Raw genomic sequence first — 17,846 nt, 5'->3', positions numbered from 1 at the left:
TTGTTATTTATTGGTGCATGGGTCTGTCCATGGGCCCCTCCACTCTGGAAATTCATATCCTTCAATTTTGGGAAAAATTACTCTATGATTTCTTTAACAATTTTCTCCATTTTTCATTGTCTTCTTTCTTTCTTGAACTCCTACTATTTGGATGTTGAAAATTAAATCCTTTAATTTTCTTATTTTTCTCTTCCATTTTCTAGATTTTGTTTCCTGTTCTTCTACTTTCTGATAATTTCCTCAGTCTGTATCTTGAACTCTGTTATAGATTATCTTTCTACTGTCATAGTTTTAATTTCTAGGAGTTCTTTCTTCTTCCTTTTAAATACAGCATAATGGCTCTAGAGCCAGACTGTCTGGGGTCCCATCCCAGTACCACTTGCTAGCTGTATGATCTTGGGCAAGTTACTTAACCTCTCTGTGCCTTGGTTTATTCATCTGCAGTATAATAATATATTCATCTCTTGGAGTTCTTGAAAAAATTAAATTATTTAATAGATATAACGTGTCTAGAACAGTATCTGATAAACATTAGCAATTACTAACATTATTGTATATCTGAGGATATTAAAATGCCTCATGAATTTTTATTCTTTTCACTTCAGTCTTTGCTTCTCTGAGTTTATTAATTTAATTCATTCATTTTGGTTCCAGTCTTTCATACTAAAAGCTTTTCTGGGAAATCTGATGATTCTTACATGAATTCATATTTATGAGGTGTGTGGAGGGATAGTGGTTATTGATCAGCAGACTTCAGAATGGGTGAGATAGAAGGCTGGCTTTTTCATTGGGGGACCCCCAAATATCAGCATTTATAGGTCTTGTCCCTTAGGGTGGTCAGTTCCCTTAAAGAGGTATTCTCTTATTTGGCCTAGAAGGTTATAACTTTCAGGAGTCCAGTGGGGAAAGGAGGCCACTGATAAGCCTTCTTTCCCCACTGGACTCCCCAAAGTGAAATAAGTTCACCAGATCAGAATCAATCTCCCTCTTTTCAGTACAGTACCTCATCCCCACAATCAGCTGTGTAGAGCTCTCCAGAAAATAAACTCTGCCATCTCCTGGGAATGAAGAAAAGGAGTTGCTTGCCTATGTAGAGTAGAGGAGGGGCTGGAGGATGTACAAGGTTATCAGTTCCTCGTACAGATGTTCAACGAATCCTCACCATCCCCCATGCCCCACCCCTTCAGAGGCACATGGTGTCTTCAGATTCTGTGCTTCTGTGCTCTGTAATACAGATGTGATCTTGTTTCTTGTTGGCTTCTTCTCGCTGACCCCTCACCCCGGCTCAGGTTCCAGCATTCTCCAGTTTGCAAAATTAGTTCTTAAATTCTAGTAGACAACTCTCATCTGCTCTTGTTGCTTTTCCTGTTCTTTCTTTTCTATTTAATTAAAAAATTAATTTTTTTTCAAATTGTGGTAAAATACACAAAGCATAAAGTTTACCATCTTAACCCTTTTTAAGTGTATAATTCAGTTGTGTTAACCATATCCACACTGTTGTGCAACCAATTTCAGAACTTTTTCATCTTGCAAAACTGAAACTCTTCACCCATTAAACAACTCCTCCCTACTCTCCCCTTCCTCCTCAGCCCCTGGCAACCACCATTCTACTTTCTGTTTCTATGAATTTTTACTACTCTAGATACCCCATATAAGTGGAATCATACAGTATTTGTCTTTTTGTGACTGGCTTATTTCATTTAGCATAATGTCTTCAAGCATGTGTCAGAATTTCCTTCAAGTCTGAGTAATTTTTAAAAATTTAAAGTTACTTTTAATTTTTATTGTGGTTCTCCTGTTCTGTTTGTCCTTATGAGTTTTCCTGTATTCCTTCAGCCATTATTTTAGTGGAACTGTAGGAAGCAGAGATAAATGTGTGTGTTCAACCTGGTCCTTAACTGAAAACACATATTCTATTTATGAAATGTGATGTTTAAGGACATATTCTTGGTTGTTTTTCAGAATCTCTTTAACTTTGCAAGACCCTTTAAAGGAGAATAGAATAATGAATTTGCATTTAGCCAAAGAAAAACTTATGTTTTGATATGAAGCAAAAAAGTTACTTCAAGCAGCTTCTTTTTTCAACATGAGTATAAAAGCTCTTCCCTGGAGAATCTAATGTGGTGGATCTCAAAGTGTGGTTCCCAAACCCATGGCATAAGCATCAAAAAAAATGCAGATTCTTGGTCCCTACCTCAGACCTAGTGAATCTGACAATCTGGGGGTGGAGCCCAGGCCTCCAGGTGATTCAGATACTTGCTAAAATTTAAGAACCACTAGTATTCTAACCTTTTGCAAAGCTGCACCTAGAGATTAATCATTCTATTTAGTCCATATGTTTATAGGATTTTAAGGCTATGAGGTGACCAACTTTCAGCAGACATGTTATGAAGTACCTGTACTACATACAGTCCCGATATTTGGGATTTTTCTTTCTGCTAAAGAGACAGGCCTTGACATGTATTTATACTACCTAACCACTTCCTTAACCTGCACCCCACTGGCCACACTGACTGAACCACTTCAGTCAGTGCCCAGCATTGGATGATCAAGACCAACTAATTGGATTCTCTTTTTTTGAGGATATGAATTAGACACACCAAAACTGTAGTCAGTGCAGGAATGCTGAAGGTATATAAAACTGAAACTGATGGCCACATTGGGCCTTGTGCAAGCACAGCCCCTATATCTTTTCAGTTGCCTATTTTTTTTTCTCTTGAGTAGATATATATTTCTTGCACTGGAGAGATTTGATCAGAATACATTTTAACTATTATAGAAAATGCTGCATGATTGATAGGTCATCGTTATTATTATCCATTTTAAAGCTTGCCCAAACCATTGGCTTGTCCTTGCTGTTGTCTGGTTTTGGTAGTTGCATGAAAGTTAATTGATGTCTCTGTCCAATATCAATTTAATTTCACTATGTGAAAACAAATTTGGTAGTTCTCTTATTTTGTTTCATTACTGAGCTCTTGAAGTTCTTTTGCTACTGATTCCAATCTGATACTGTGAGAAACTGCACAAATTGCTTTGTAAAACAGTAACCAAAGAATATCTGTGATTTTTTAAAAAGAATTCAAGATAAATAGTTCCCATAAGCCACTGTCATTGCACTCCAAGCTTAAAAGAAAATATTCTGCAAATGAAAGCAATGAAAATCATACAATATTACCAAAAAGTATATGTGGTAGTGAATAAAAGCCAGAATTCGATCTGAGAAGTGAATGTTTGTTCTGAGAATAATACTAATATAAAGGGATATCAGGATCAAACTTTACTTTTTCAGGTCATGGTTATTGATTTAAGAATTGATGCAAATAAAAATTATCAGAGAGTTGTTTGCAAAGATATTTTAAATCCAACATATCTTCTTTTAATATTATACTATTGTAAATCTCTCAGGACAGGAGAGACCACATAGGTCATCTAATCCAATTATGCATTTCACGCTTGAATCACTTCTATACTTCTAAAGAAATGCCAGTCACACAACCCTGGCATTGCGGTTGATGACAGAACGCTATTTAGGGAGACTCATATAGTAAACTGTAAAAATAATTGTAAAAAAATTGTAGACATTTGCAGAATAAGCCCCTTTTAAAGTCAAGGACTGCTACTTTAAAAGCACACAATTGTAACTCTATTTCTCTTTATACTGAAGTATTATAATTTTTGTAGATATAATTCAAAATGAAAGTATAGGAAAGTTTTAAAATAAACAATAAGAGCCTAATCATGCGAAGCTCATTTTGCTTTAGTACCATCTGTCCTGACTTCAGCTTTCATCCAGAAATAAATGAACAAAAAGAGATATGTGCTTTTGGAAACATAAAATGTAGGATGATACTTTAAAATATGGCTTTTATTAATATTTGGGAAAGTAGTGCTTTTTTCTTCTGTTATTTCTGTTAAAAGGTGTTAAACATTGTGGCAGTGACTGATAATTGTCCTCAGATTTGGTTCACCTTAATCCCCAAATGTTTGCTTTGGCACATGACTACTCAAAATAAATACTACATTCCCAAACTTACCTTATAGCTGTGCGTTTGTTACCATTGCTGTGTAACAAATTAACCCAAAACTTAGAGGTGATAAACCAACCTTTTTATTATGCTCACAGATTCTCTGGGTCAGGACTTCAGACAGGGCATCCATCACAGGGCTGGTTTCTTCTGTCAAGCTGGCTTGACTTCTATCACACTCTATTGGTCAAAGTCGTCACAGCCCATTCAGATTCAAGAAGAGAAAGGCTTCAACTCCAGATGGGGGTATAGTAAGGTCACACTGTAGAAGAGCACATGGGATAGGAAATATTGTTTCAATCATTTTTGGAAAATGCATCTGCTACACCATGGATGTGATCATGTTGACTAAGTTCTGACCAAGAGGACAGAAGAGGAATTGGTGTGTTTAACTACCTGGAAGTGTCCTTATAGGGTATGGAGTTGGGTGGGGTGGGGAGGTGCAGAAGAGAGGTCTCTTTTCTATTTTCCTCTTAGCTGAAATATGGATGAGATGACTGGCAGTGGAGTAGCCATTTTGGACCATAAACCAGGATTACAGAGAAATGAGCTAGCTGGCAGGATCCTGGGTCCCTGCTGATCATGGTACACCATACTAACCCTAAACTGCCTACATTCATGTTACAGAAGAGTAAAATTCTATCTTGTTTAAGCTACTATTATTTTGCATTTTCTGCCACATGCAAAAATATTAATCAATTAATACAAACATCATCATAAGTGAACCAATGATAAAAATGCATCTTAGAATACTGAATCAGTAAAAATAATAAAGCTTATATTGTAGAGAGATTAACTAATATTGTGCTCTAAGCAGTGACATGTGAGAATCACTGTTATTTTATAAAAATTTACTTCTTAAAATGCTTGATATATACAATTAGAAGCACTTTACTGTATTTAAAAACAACATAAAAAAACGAATGAAATACTGCCATTTGCAACAACATGGATGGACCTTGAGAGAATTATATTAAGTGAAACAAGTCAGGCACAGAAAGAGAAATACCACATGTTCTCACTTATTGGTGGGAGCTAAAAATTAATATATAAATTCACACACACACACACACGCACACACGCACACACACACACACAAAAACGGGGGGGGGAGAAGATATCACAACTACAATTACTTGAAGATGATACGACAAGCAAACAGAAAGGACATTGTTGGGGGGGAGGAGGGGAGGGATAAGGGAGGGAGGTTTTGGTGATGGGGAGCAATAATCAGCCACAATGTATATCGACAAAATAAAATTTAAAAAAATTAAAAAATAATAAAAATAAAAACAACATAACATTATTATTGAGGTTGATAAGAAATGGAAACAGAAATACATTCACTCATGGAGTGAATACAAGATTGATCACAAAGAGTTAACATCAAGATGCATTTTTATGAAAGGGACAAGTTTGTTACACCTCTGATTTCTAGTCTTTGAGTTTCCTAACACATGTACGTACTCTTGTGAGGGTGGAAACATAAATCGAAATAACTAAGTGAGATTGCTCTTGAACTATTTCATTCACAATGATATGGTCATTGTAGAAAATGAAGTATGTGTTTTTAAATAGCATTTAATTGGCAAAAGACATTTTTCTCTACTTTAAAATTATAAACATTTGCAGAATAAGCCTTAATTCAAAGTCAAGGACTTCTACTTTAAAAAAAAACATTTGTAATTCTATTTCTCTTTATATTGAAGTATTTCAGTCTTTGGAGATATAATTCAAATTCACACAAGGCATAAATCACACAAAGTTTTAAAATAAACAACAGAAGCATAATCAGGCAAAGCTCTTTTTGCTTTAGGACCCTCTGACCTGACTACAACATTTTATCCAAATTGCTGCACTGTCCTGTTTAAAGGGCACCAACTAACCTTGATAAGTGTCTCACAACAAACGGTGCTTTAGTCTCAATAAACACTAGTAATTACGTCAAGCGCACAATGGAATAGTCAAAACATAATAAACAGGATAGAAGAGGAAAGGATGGATAAAATTTGGTGAAAGAAAAAAAAAAAAAAAGAGTAACAAAGACGGGGTGGTACCTCCTTGTCCAAAAGAGAACCAGTACCACGATATGACTTTAAACAAAAGACATTAGCAACACTTGTCAATGCAACTAGATTGTAGGAGGGAAATAAAATGCCACTACTGAGGTGGAGGCTGGAGTTTCAGGACAAATCGCGTGGCACCAGCTCTGCGTGGGTTCACCGTGGTGGATGAGGTGTGGGAATCTGGACAAGTGGCCTGCCGGATCCAGGAGCAGCGGACAGGTAGGCAGGGAGGCGGCCTCGCGGGGCACCCACGCCCCGGACGCGTGCCGGAGGAGCGCTCCCTGCACGCTGACCGGCGCTCGCCTGCGTCCTCCGCCCCTGCGGCGGTAGGAGCGGCGGGTGCGCGGCGCCCGCCGGCGAATGTTACCATGGTTTCCTGGGGTCACGTGGGCGCGCGCAGCGGCGGGGCGGGGGCGGGGCGCCCGGGCGGGGGAGAGGCTCGGCCGCGGCGGGAGCGGGAGCGGCTGGAGATGCTGCCAGCCCTCCCGGGGCCGCTCTCGTTCAGCCGCCGTCGCCGCACGGAGCAGCAGCGCGCCGGGAGTCGCGGGCCGGGCCCAGTGCGCCAAGCTCGCAGCCGGTAGCGCCGCCAGCGCCCTCGGCGCTTGCTCGGCGGTCGCCGGGCCTGAGGCCGGACCGGGCAGGGGGCGAGGGCGGCGCCCGGGCGCCCGCCGCGTCGGAGGCAGGATGAGCATCGAGATCCCGGCGGGACTGACGGAGCTGCTGCAGGGCTTCACGGTGGAGGTGCTGAGGCACCAGCCCGCCGACCTGCTGGAGTTCGCGCTGCAGCACTTCACGCGCTTGCAGCAGGAGAACCAGCGCAAAGGCGTCGCGCGCTTCAGCCCTGAGGGCAGGACCTGGGGGGACGCGGGCGCCGCCGCTGGGGGCGGCACCCCCAGCAAGGGGGTCAACTTCGTCGAGGAGACCGTGCACTCCGACTCCGAGAACGGGGAGGAAGAGGATGAGGAGGCGGCCGCGGACCCTGGGGCGTTCAACGGTGAGGACCGGACCCCCTCGCTGCCCACCACTGGTCCCGCTTCGCTCTTGAATCCTGCAGCGTCGCTCACCCACCTCTCCCCGCGTTCTCCACCTTCCCTACCTTCCCATCTCCCCCACCCCCTCAGCATCCATTTCTGTCTCCCACTCGCCTACCTACCTTCCTACTCTGCTCTCTTGTCACACCCTCCCCCTTCCCCTTCTCTGGAGGTGGGAGAGCTGAAAGGCTACGGTTCCCTCTGCCCATCTGCCCCCTCCTGGGCGGGTTTGGGGTGGGCATCTTCTACAGAGACAACTTTCACTGGGGTTGGGGATCATTTCGCTTGGAAAATACCATTGTGCATAAAGGAAACTGGCCCACTTGGCATCCTCTTTCAGCCCCTTATGTTTATTAATGAAATGTCCAAAGAGAAAGGCGAAGGGTGTTAAATTTGATTGGCTTTGCTGTTAGGACGGTAGATACACTAAAAGGAGCATGAAATTGGACTCCCTGGGGGGCAAAACAAAATTTATGGTAATTGCTCTGACATTCTTGGAAACAGAATAATCTATTATTTTCCAATTTACCTATACCGTGTTGTGTTATTTTGGGGCATACAACAAAGGATCCTATTTAGCCTGAAACCCACGGGATCTTTGGAACGAGGAAGCGGGCTAATGATTTGCTTTTTATATAAACCACATATTGAATGATTTGGTGCTTTTTTAAAAAGTTGTGTGTGAAAAACACTGTAGGAAGTTCTTAAAGCTTGTTGGTTATCTTTAGAATGAAAAGTCAGTGAGTAATTGTAAGGACTGTGCCAGACACTGAAGCTAGAAAGAATGAATGGGAAAGAAAAAGGAATTTTCTCAAATAGCTGCTCCTGGCAAGTCCCACCCATTTTGCTTACAACCCTCTTTCTGGAACACAGGCAGACAGACAAGCACATTTACAGCCTCCTGTCTTTACACAACATGCCTAAATCCCGTTTTTATGGCATCCCAAGCTAAAATACCATGGTGTGCAAATGTTCAAGTGTTTTCTCTTTGTGGTGTGAGGTAAACATGCATGCAAATTGCACCAGTTTTTATTTATTTACACGGCTTGTGGTTAGTGTGTCCGCATTGCATTTCATACAAAGAAAACATTTTAAAGTGTCATTTTCTTGTGTACCTTCCTAGGAAGGTATTTCTTTTCATTATAGAAATACATGTTGAAATGGGTTATGAAATTACTATATTTTTAGCTTGTCCAAAACAATCACAAAAACCCTGTAAATTAGTGGTCTATGAATATAAAAGGGAACGTTTTACTTAAAATTTTAATTTTGGACTTTTTAGTGTTTCTCAGGATAGGATAATCATAGTCTTTGCATAGGATTTAGTCAAATGCAAAAAAAAAAAAAGAATTTAGTCAAATGCTTTTCTTACTAGAAACAAGAGAAAGATGAAAACATAATTTAAATAGATGAGGAGAAGCCAATAATGGATGACAGAGAAGGGCAGAGACGTGTAATACTTTTCTTATGCTGCCAACATACACATGCACACATGTACACATGTACATGGACACACACAAAGGACTCGTTTCCCAGATTGAAGGAAGCTAGAAACTGAGGGACTTGGTAACGAACCTATATAAGTTTGGTATAATATGTTGTTAATGTAACTGAAATATTCTGTTTATTTTGTTTGTATAATGCTTCTGAAGTACTTTGCACTGATGATTCCATTTTCTTCTTAGAACAATGTATGTTGTGTACAGAAGAGATTTAATTTTCATTTTGCAATGAAGAAATAAGCTGCTAACTTCTAAACAGCAGAGGTCGTTTTATATGGCTTTCATTTTATATCCTACAGGGCACCTTTACTGTAAAAATCACTCAACATGAGTTTTATTCAGTACTTACTAACCAGTTGCACTATTTATTCTCCAGCCCTAACCCCAAGGACTTTAAAACTTTTTGACTGCTACCAAATACAATTTGATCATTATCCAGTAGACACATATGTATATGATGGTACCTCAGAAAGCTCATGGAAAGATCCATATTATCTTTTAATTCTATTTTTCCACAAACTTTTTGAAGTTCCCTCGCATATGTATAACTGAAACTTTGACAACAATGCTTCTGCCAGGTGCGGTGTTTTTTGATATTTTCTATTTTAATCAGTCTGTCTTTTTTTTTTTTTTTTTAAAAAAATAAGTGTTGAGACCAACAGTGTAAAAACGATTATAGGCCACAAAATGGTAGGCAAACTTTTTTGGAAACGGCCAGATTGTAAATATTCTAGACTTTGTGGGAAACATATGTTCTCATTGCATCTTATTATTATTTTATTTATTTTTTAACAACACTTTAAACACTTACCCCCTCTGGGGGGTTGGGGTTGTGCAAAACTAGTCACAGACCAAGACCATAGTTTGCTGACCCCTGGTCAGAGCAGAAAAAAAAAAGTCAAAATAGTACCATTGGGGAAAAGAAAAACAAGAGTGAACCTAAAAAATTAAGCCTATCAGTTTAATGTCTACGTCCAGAAAAGCATCAAAATAGAAAAACAAACAAACAAAACACCACATACTGGGTAATTCCCCTGACATAGTAAAAAATAAGTATTGGAAGACAAGTGTTAATTTACTGTGACATAGCACAGGACTTGCTGGATCAATACTTTTTAAATTTTCATATACATCTCAAGGAAGTTTGATTCAGAAATGGACATTACTTGGTATCATTCTTGGAGAGCTTTTTTTGAAGAGGGTGGCGTGGGACACGGTATCTTTATTTTTTCAGCCGACATTCCAGGTCATTGTGTTGTCTGTAGTGATCATACTTTGAAGAACATTGATGACCAGATAATGATAAAATCTCATCTTATTAACAGTTAAAAAAGAATTACCATTTACTAACATTTGCTGTATGTACTGTCTAAATGCTTTGATTCATTATCCCAGCTTTATGAGAAACATGAGGCTGTCACTGGCCTGGTGTTTCACAGCTAGTATGCTGCAAAACCAGATTTGGGGCATAGATGAGCCTGACTTCATCCCTGTGCTCTTGATTACCAGGTCATAGCTCCAGAAGGGGCTGGGGCTAGCATAACCTGAGAATCCCTTCTATCTCAAGCTCTTCTTGAGACTGTTTATGTGTTTTATCTTTAAGGTTCTGAAAAATTAACTTGTCCAAGATCACACATAGAACTAATAAGTAGCAGAGCCTAGTTTGACCTTGGAGCCCAAGAGCATAGGGGAGTTCTTAAGAGTGAAATTTGTTCTGCAGACTGACTCACAAGTTTTCCTTGTTATTTTTTCATTAAGGGTGATGGATTTGCGTCATTGGTTTATATCCTCTCTCATGAATCCTGTTAGCATAAATGATGGTATTTTTGAGAGGTTGGGGTTAAAAGACAAGTTTGTGACCATGAAACTGATGTCTGTCGACTCACACAGGGATCAAGCATATGACCTTTACCTCATAATGTAGTGGTTTAATTAAATAAGCCAGGCACCTACAGTCAGGGGGAAAAATGTGGTCTGGTCCCAGGGTTCAATGATTTTTGAGGGTTAGATGGCATGGTCATAGATAGCACTAGGCTAAGTAGTCAGGTGGGTGAAGGTGGTCTTTACTTCCTTCCTGCCGTTTTAAGGATCCCTCCCTCTGCTGGTACCTTTCCTATTCCTCTCCTATTCTCTTCTAATTTAATCAGTTCTAATCATTATTTTCCATTTACTATCAATTAATTATGGTTTAAAGGGCAGCCTTTAGGTGTTAGGATGATAGTGGCTATGGTGACACTCTCTAGGGAAACTCTTGAAGGCCAGAAAGAAGCTATAATGGAGACCTTTTGGCATCTACTCTGCCTCCCTCTTCCCCATCCTACAAAAAGCAAATAAAACTTGACATGTCAATCTGAAAGGGTAGTGTCCCTAGGCCTAGAAATTTTTTTTTTTTTGCCTAGAATTTATTAGCAGGGTTTACAGTAGCCCAGAGAGTTGGGGTCAGTACCAATTTGCAATGAATCTATGGTAATTAATGGTTTTATATAGGCATTATCATGAGATCTTGTGTTGCTCAATAATTTCTTCTGTGATTGCCAAAACTAAAAATGAAGTAAGTACAGTTCTAATTATATATGGGCACTTGCAAAGCAGTCAACCTGAGAGAAAAATTAACTACTGTAATATAAAATATAAAAGAATTGATTTTCTGTATTATGGAAGAAAAAGATCTGGAGTTCAGAGTAGATACACAAGCTAAAAATATAGAAATTTACCATGTAAACTATAATTTAATCCTCTTAACTCTGTCCTATGCCAGATCTTTGCTGGAGAAGCTTAATTGTCTTTGATTTTTACAATTTAAAGGGAACATGGAGAATTTGCAGGAGATCCTTAAGATCATGCAAAATATTGGAAAGTTTGAGCTTGCTATGATGGTTGTGGAGGGTGATTAAGAGAATGAAGTTATTTATCATGAGAAGAAATGGTTGAAAGAGCTGAGAAGAACATTCATGTGTCTGAAGAAGTTATCTTAGAGGATTATGGAGCACATATTCTTCATCTCTGTTAGATACAGAATTAGAAGGACTAAGCTACATTGTAGTTTGAATAAAAGTCAGAAAGCTCTAAAAAGGTTCATGTAGTCTTCCTAAAATGAGGTGACAAAAGCAATAAGGGCAGTAGACAGATTGACTTCCCAAGAATCTGCTGTGAAAATGTTCTTAACCGGCTCATTGTGTTACCTATTGATTTTGTAGTCTAACTGATAGCAGGAAATTGTAGAGTAGTTGTAGCTTTAAAGAATTTTTGCTTTGGCTAATTTATTACGCTCACCTCTCTGTGTCCTGAATTAAGACGCCACTCTTTCTCTATGGCCACTAGAAATTATTATGAGACAAAGCAGCCAATGGTTAGTTCTTGCTTCCTGTAGCATGTGGCCACCAACATACGACTAGAGAAATTTATTTTAATGGTTATAGTTATCTTGTACAACTGACTAAAAGTTAAAATATCCTTTTAATGTATCATCAAACTCTTAAATACATTTAATTAGTTTGAAAAATGTTCATGAAAATTTTTAGGATTAACGTTAAATTCAGACTGTTTTTTTAATGTGTGAAGCACTGTGCAAGGAACGTTGATTGATGTGTTAGTGGGTTAATAGTATTGCCTTCGTGGTTACAAGGATAAATGGGTTAATATTTGTAAGGCCCTTAGGACAGTATACACAGCAAGTGCTAATTATATGTTAAATAAGTGATTTCATTGATATAAAATCTTAGAGAAATGTTAACTTTTCTTGTGGAATAGCAATTTCATTGTCTCTTATAAATAAATCCAGTATTGCACTTTTTGGAGAGACAAAGTAGGAAATGAGCTTATGCAGCAGTTTTACTTAGGACTTAATGTGAAGTTAATGTCGCATAGTAATAAAATCCATATCCTTTCAACTCATAAGTTGTAGCTAAGAGGTCTAGGATTTTGTAATTAATGAAACTTTATAGTCTCTGGCTATTAGAGATTTACATGGTAGTTTTAAATCCTCCTGAAATGGATTACATCATTCCTGACAATGGCTAAAATATTGAAGCCATTATTTTAGTTATAAATGTAAAACAATAGTATTAGAGAAGATTTAAAAAATATTTTGAGTTAGCGATGGTAATTGTGATTTTCAAAGTAGAACAGTTAAGAACATTATTCATTTTATGGTAGTATTACATGGATTTCTTTAAAGATTGAAATTGGAAAATCAAAGTTCATGAAATAGTGTCCTTTCTGCTTTTACCCATCTATTAATTTGGGCTTTGGGAGAAAGAAAGTAAAGGGAGAAGGCAGTGAAGGCAGAAGGGCCTGGAGAGGGAGAGGAGCCTGAGAGAAGTAAAACCACTGGGACATGTGAAGGCTTCTTTCAGTACCTTGTACTTTATCTAAAGAGAGAGCATATGGCAAAAATCTTTAAACAAAATTTGAAGCATTAGATATTTTCATTTTTCTACCTATCTTCGAAATCAAACTTTTGCTACTATTTTGTGTAAGACAGTTAATAAGCTTTCCATTTGAGGTTGCACATAAAGCATGTACTTTGGGTGGAATAGGAGTAAATATATTGAATATTTATTGTTGCAAATCTCATTCCAGGGATTCCAGTAAATTTCCAGCTGTCAAGATTTTTGTTTATAGTTGTGTTAGAAAACAAATGTGTTTCTTTTTCAACTGTACGGATACTAACAGGAGACCTTTGAATCCATCAGTTAGGAGTTTATTTATGACCCATTAAGAAAGTTATTTGTTGGGAATAGTAGCAATAGAGAAGCCCTACAGTGGAGACTGGAGATTGATGGAATATTTTAGAGTGAGGGATTCAGTAAAGGAGACTGAAGTGAGTGACTGCAGGGTCTATGTTAGAAGTGTGGAGAGTCACAGAGCACCAGAAGGGGCCTGAGATCTGGGATGGTCTTTAGGAGAAGGAATGTGTGAAAATTGGAAGGCAGGATGTTGTGCTCATTCAAGCACTGCACAAATATTTATTGAGATTCCTTCCCTTTTTTTTTTCCTGTTTTTATAAAAAAAAAAAGAAATTAGTCTCAAGTTTTCTCTCTACACTTCTTAAGAAATAATCCTTTTGTCAGAGACTGTCTCTTGGATTGTATATGTAATCCATTTCATTTAATAGATGGGACAGGTGAGACAGAGAAGTTCCTCACTTAAATTTATTAGGTTTTGGCCTTATAAATTTGGTCTTGTCCATGAACTATCACGAACATTTTGTGTGCTATTTATATGAACTTACATCATATGGATTTTTTCTGTTTTCCATCAAGGTGATAGACAAAGTAAGGCTGGTCTAAAGAAAAGTACTTATGCCTTTTAGAATTTCCAGGGTGTTTTTTTGTTTGTTTGTTTTTTTTTTGTTTTGTTTTGCTATTTGATTCTTTTTCAATGCAGTGAAATTCAATATTGAACTGTATTTTTGTATCAATTGCTTAAGAAGAGACAGTGGAGAAGAAAAAGGGTGCAGTGATTTTTCTGAGTTAGATGAATTATCATTGTGTTCTTGGTCCGGTCTTATCCATACCGTCTGATTGCGGTTGGGGCAGTCCCAGAACCCCACTATAAAAACTTCACTATAATGCTGATCCTTATATTTTACGGGAGTGAATTTTATGTTTCAGAAATTCAAAATGGCTCAGACTGTTTCATTATGTAATTATTTTGTGGAAAGAATTTGAGCTAAAATTTTCAGGTCACGGCTTACATGAAAACAAAACAATCTAAAAAAAATCAGAAATATAAACACAGTTGGTGTAACATTTATAAATGTTTCAGCAGTAGGCTCTGCCATGTGTAGCTTAATATGTTTGGAAACTAAAAAAAGTCATTCCAGTTGCTGCTGTTTAAAAATGTTTCTTAATTTTAAAAAAAGACAAAAGGTCAAAATATAAACACATGTTCCACATTAAAGTGAAGCCAAGAAGATACACTGTATACAGTTATTCCTGTATCCGTTTGGCTAGGGACTGACATTGTTTAATTTATATTAACTGTTCCAAGACAAAATAGTTCATGGGATTGATATTGATGGGAAAAAAGAAAGAAAAAAGCTTCCATTTGCTTAAATACATTCAGTTAGACCCAAAAAGCATCTTTTCAAAAGGTCATGTTGTATTAAAACATGACTCAGTCATTTCATTCCTGTTATTATAGCTAATGTTTGTTAAATGGTGTTCTTTTTATTTCATAATAATTACTGTTAACATTTTTGGCTGCTTTATGCACTAGACACTGAACAAAGCCCTTCACAAATATGTCATTTAGTCTTCCCCAAAGTAAGTGATGGAGTTAGGATTTGAAACTGGCAGTCTGACTTCAGAGCCCATCTCCTCAGCCATGGTACATAAACTTCATTTTGATAACGCTTATAGTTTGAAAGGAATCACATATCAAAAAAAGGTAATGAAAAAGCAAAAACAAACAAAAAATACAGTACTTATTTTTTCCCTCTATAAATTTTCAGTCTATCCCTGCATTGATCTCTCCCTTTTGCAGTTTGCTTTCTCTATCTATTCCACCAAATTAGTGCTTGATAAACTTTAGAAACTTAATAAAATGCTCATTTTAGAAAAACATCGAATATACTGAGCTGTTTAATTCTCTACACTTATTGTATTATGTACCCTTTTTAGCAAAATATATTTGAGTGTATACTAGCAGTACGTCTTTATAAATTTTATGCATGTACCAGTATATTGGCTTATCATGTATATGATAAAACTTCTTACAATATAAGTTTTGAAAGGAAGAAGTAAAAAGTAATTGTAGACAAGTTCTAATTTTCCTACACTCTTCCCAAATATATTGCCTTATGCACTGTCTTGGGTTACATAAACCCCATTATGGACCACAACTCTGAACAATACAACTTAACTTGATATTCTCTTAATATGTAAGGCAGCTACGATCAACTTTGGTTTCCAGATTTGTGCTCCTAGATCATAAAGGACCTGCAGGTAGGCAGTGTCCTAGTGTTTTGTATGTGTGTTTTTTTATAATAGACTTTCTCTAGATAAATTAATCATTTGACTCAACAGAAGTTTGGCAGAATATAGAGGAAAATTCTATCTTATAAAAAGGAACTAAAATCATATTACCTGAAAGGGAAGATCCAGGCTTTTTCTTTTAAACCTGTATTCCTATATGCACACTAAGCTCTAACTTAGGTTGTAGAGTGCTAACATTCTTGGTGCAAATTTTGTGGATGGAACAAGAAGAATTGTATCATATTGTAGGTGTTTAGTTAAGAACCACTAACTCATGGAAACACCAGTCAGAATTAGAAGAAAGTCTAAAGTTTAAAATAGTTTAAAAGAAATGCATTTTCATAGAATATCTCAGGAAGGACACTTTAGGAGATGATACGTGGTTAGAAGGGAGACTTTTCAGTATCTGCTTTTTTGCAGCTTTTGAAAAAATGTTTATCGTGTACTTCTATTAAATGAATTTTAAGTGCAAAAAGACATAAAAGAAAGGCAGTTCTTTTAAAAATATACAGTAAGTAGTAAATAAAACACAATTTATAGAGGCACATGTCATGGATCTAAATTGATGTAGACAAATAGTCTTGCCTTAGTTATTCTCGTGATCCTGAATGCCCAGTCCTCTCTCCATATCTTTCTGCCAAATCCTACTCTTTCTCCAACATTTAGTTTACATTTCACCCCACCAAAAACCTTTCCCTGATTGACATTAATAGTATCAATATGGTAGGATGAATATGCCCTCCATCGGAGTAAGCTTTGCAGATGTCAGGTGTCCTCACTACAGGCAGGCAGGAATATGCAGGAATATATCCTCTCCGTTAGGTCTTTCCTGTGTGTGTTGTGCTTTGCCCTCAGTAGATGCTCATATATTTTAAAAATTAAACTCAGTTGAATACTGAATGTCTAACAGTAATTGTGTATAAATGCACAGTGATTGAAACCTTCTTAGGCATGTAAATATTTTAAATAGTCTTCTAATAACCTTTTATGTTAATGCATTTTTAAATGTTTTCATGAAATTTATAAGCATTAGCCTATCCTCAGTTCAGTTTCATAGATTTAGACTTCATCATATTAAAAGTGAGGCTTCATTATCTTTGAGCCTGGCATTTGATCACTCTACAAAATGCAGAGAACACAGGCATGCAGGCTTGTCTTGCCTGTAAAGATTTCACATTCTAATCCTGGTGACATTCTGGGCACACCTAAACCTCTAATGCTATATGTCAGTGCTTCTGCTTACATGAGCCCGGGCTAATATCTAAAACTGGCCTGTTGTCCTGAACTTGCTTTGTCTATTCTCTCTATTTACCTTTCCTCCTCATTCTTACCTTCCTCCTGCCTTCCTCCCTTTATTATTACATGAATCCTGTCGACCCTTCAAGACTCACTTTGGAGCCCTACCGATTTTCCTCTAGCTCCAGCATAGTTCCCCTCTCTTTAAAATTCAGATTGACATAATCTACCTGCTTACCAGATATGTGTACTTGGATGTGCTTCAAGCACCTCTAAGTAATTTTGTCTTAAACTGAATGTGTTATTGTCTGCCTCAATTCTTTCCTGTATACGTGCCATTCTTTTTTTTTTTTTTCCCTCCACTAATTTTATAAACCTGATCACCATAAACTTGAGGCCCCTTTCCTCTGCTTCACACTTCTTAAACTTGGTAGTTTACTATGATGGAAAAAATCAAAAACACAAGCAGATTGCTTTTAGTTGCAGAAATTTAAAAATAGTGACATGAACAATCTGAAGTAGTGGAAACATTTTTAAAAGTATGACTTCACTTTGGTATGGATGCTGGGTTTGAATCCTGGCTCTGCCATTTTTAACTTTTGGGACCTTGAGTAAGTTGTTTTATGATCTGTGCATCATTATCTTCATCTATGAAAGGGCAATAATGATAGTGCCTACCTCAGAGGGTCATTGTAAGAATTAAATGAGTTAAAAATGCCTGGCATACACTAAGCATTATATATGGGTTTGTTTAAAAGGAAGAAGAAAGAAAGAAAGAAATAGCAGTTCAGAAGTCAATGAACATGACAGTTTTTTAAAAATGAAATTTGATTGGAAATGTGTGAAGCTAGAGATTGCTCTCAAGGTAGTGAAAAATACAAAAGTAAAGTCTTTAAATCTTTTAGCTAAGTGTTTCAAATTAAAAAACAAAAATCACTCCTTTAAATCTCAGTCCCTTTAATTCCATTTGAAATTCAAGGTAAGTAGTCTGACTTAAAAAAATAGT

The 17,846-nt window shown here is 37.4% G+C and overlaps 1 protein-coding gene across 1 annotated transcript in view; it reads left to right on the top strand.

Moving 5' to 3' along the window:
- Positions 1-6,775: 6,775 nt before the first annotated feature.
- Positions 6,776-17,846, top strand: part of PRKAR2B (protein kinase cAMP-dependent type II regulatory subunit beta) — an 89,038-nt gene continuing 77,967 nt past the window's right edge. Inside the window, exon 1 of the mRNA XM_063100680.1 lies at positions 6,776-7,085. Within this exon, the coding sequence (XP_062956750.1) occupies positions 6,776-7,085 (310 nt within the window). The remainder of the gene's footprint in view (positions 7,086-17,846) is intronic.

The sequence above is a fragment of the Cynocephalus volans genome, chromosome 6 (assembly GCF_027409185.1).
Source record: "Cynocephalus volans isolate mCynVol1 chromosome 6, mCynVol1.pri, whole genome shotgun sequence".
NCBI classification, from domain to species: Eukaryota; Metazoa; Chordata; class Mammalia; order Dermoptera; family Cynocephalidae; genus Cynocephalus; species Cynocephalus volans.
The sequence above is the reverse complement of the archived record's forward strand: the minus strand, read 5'-3'. Positions and strand labels throughout refer to the sequence as shown.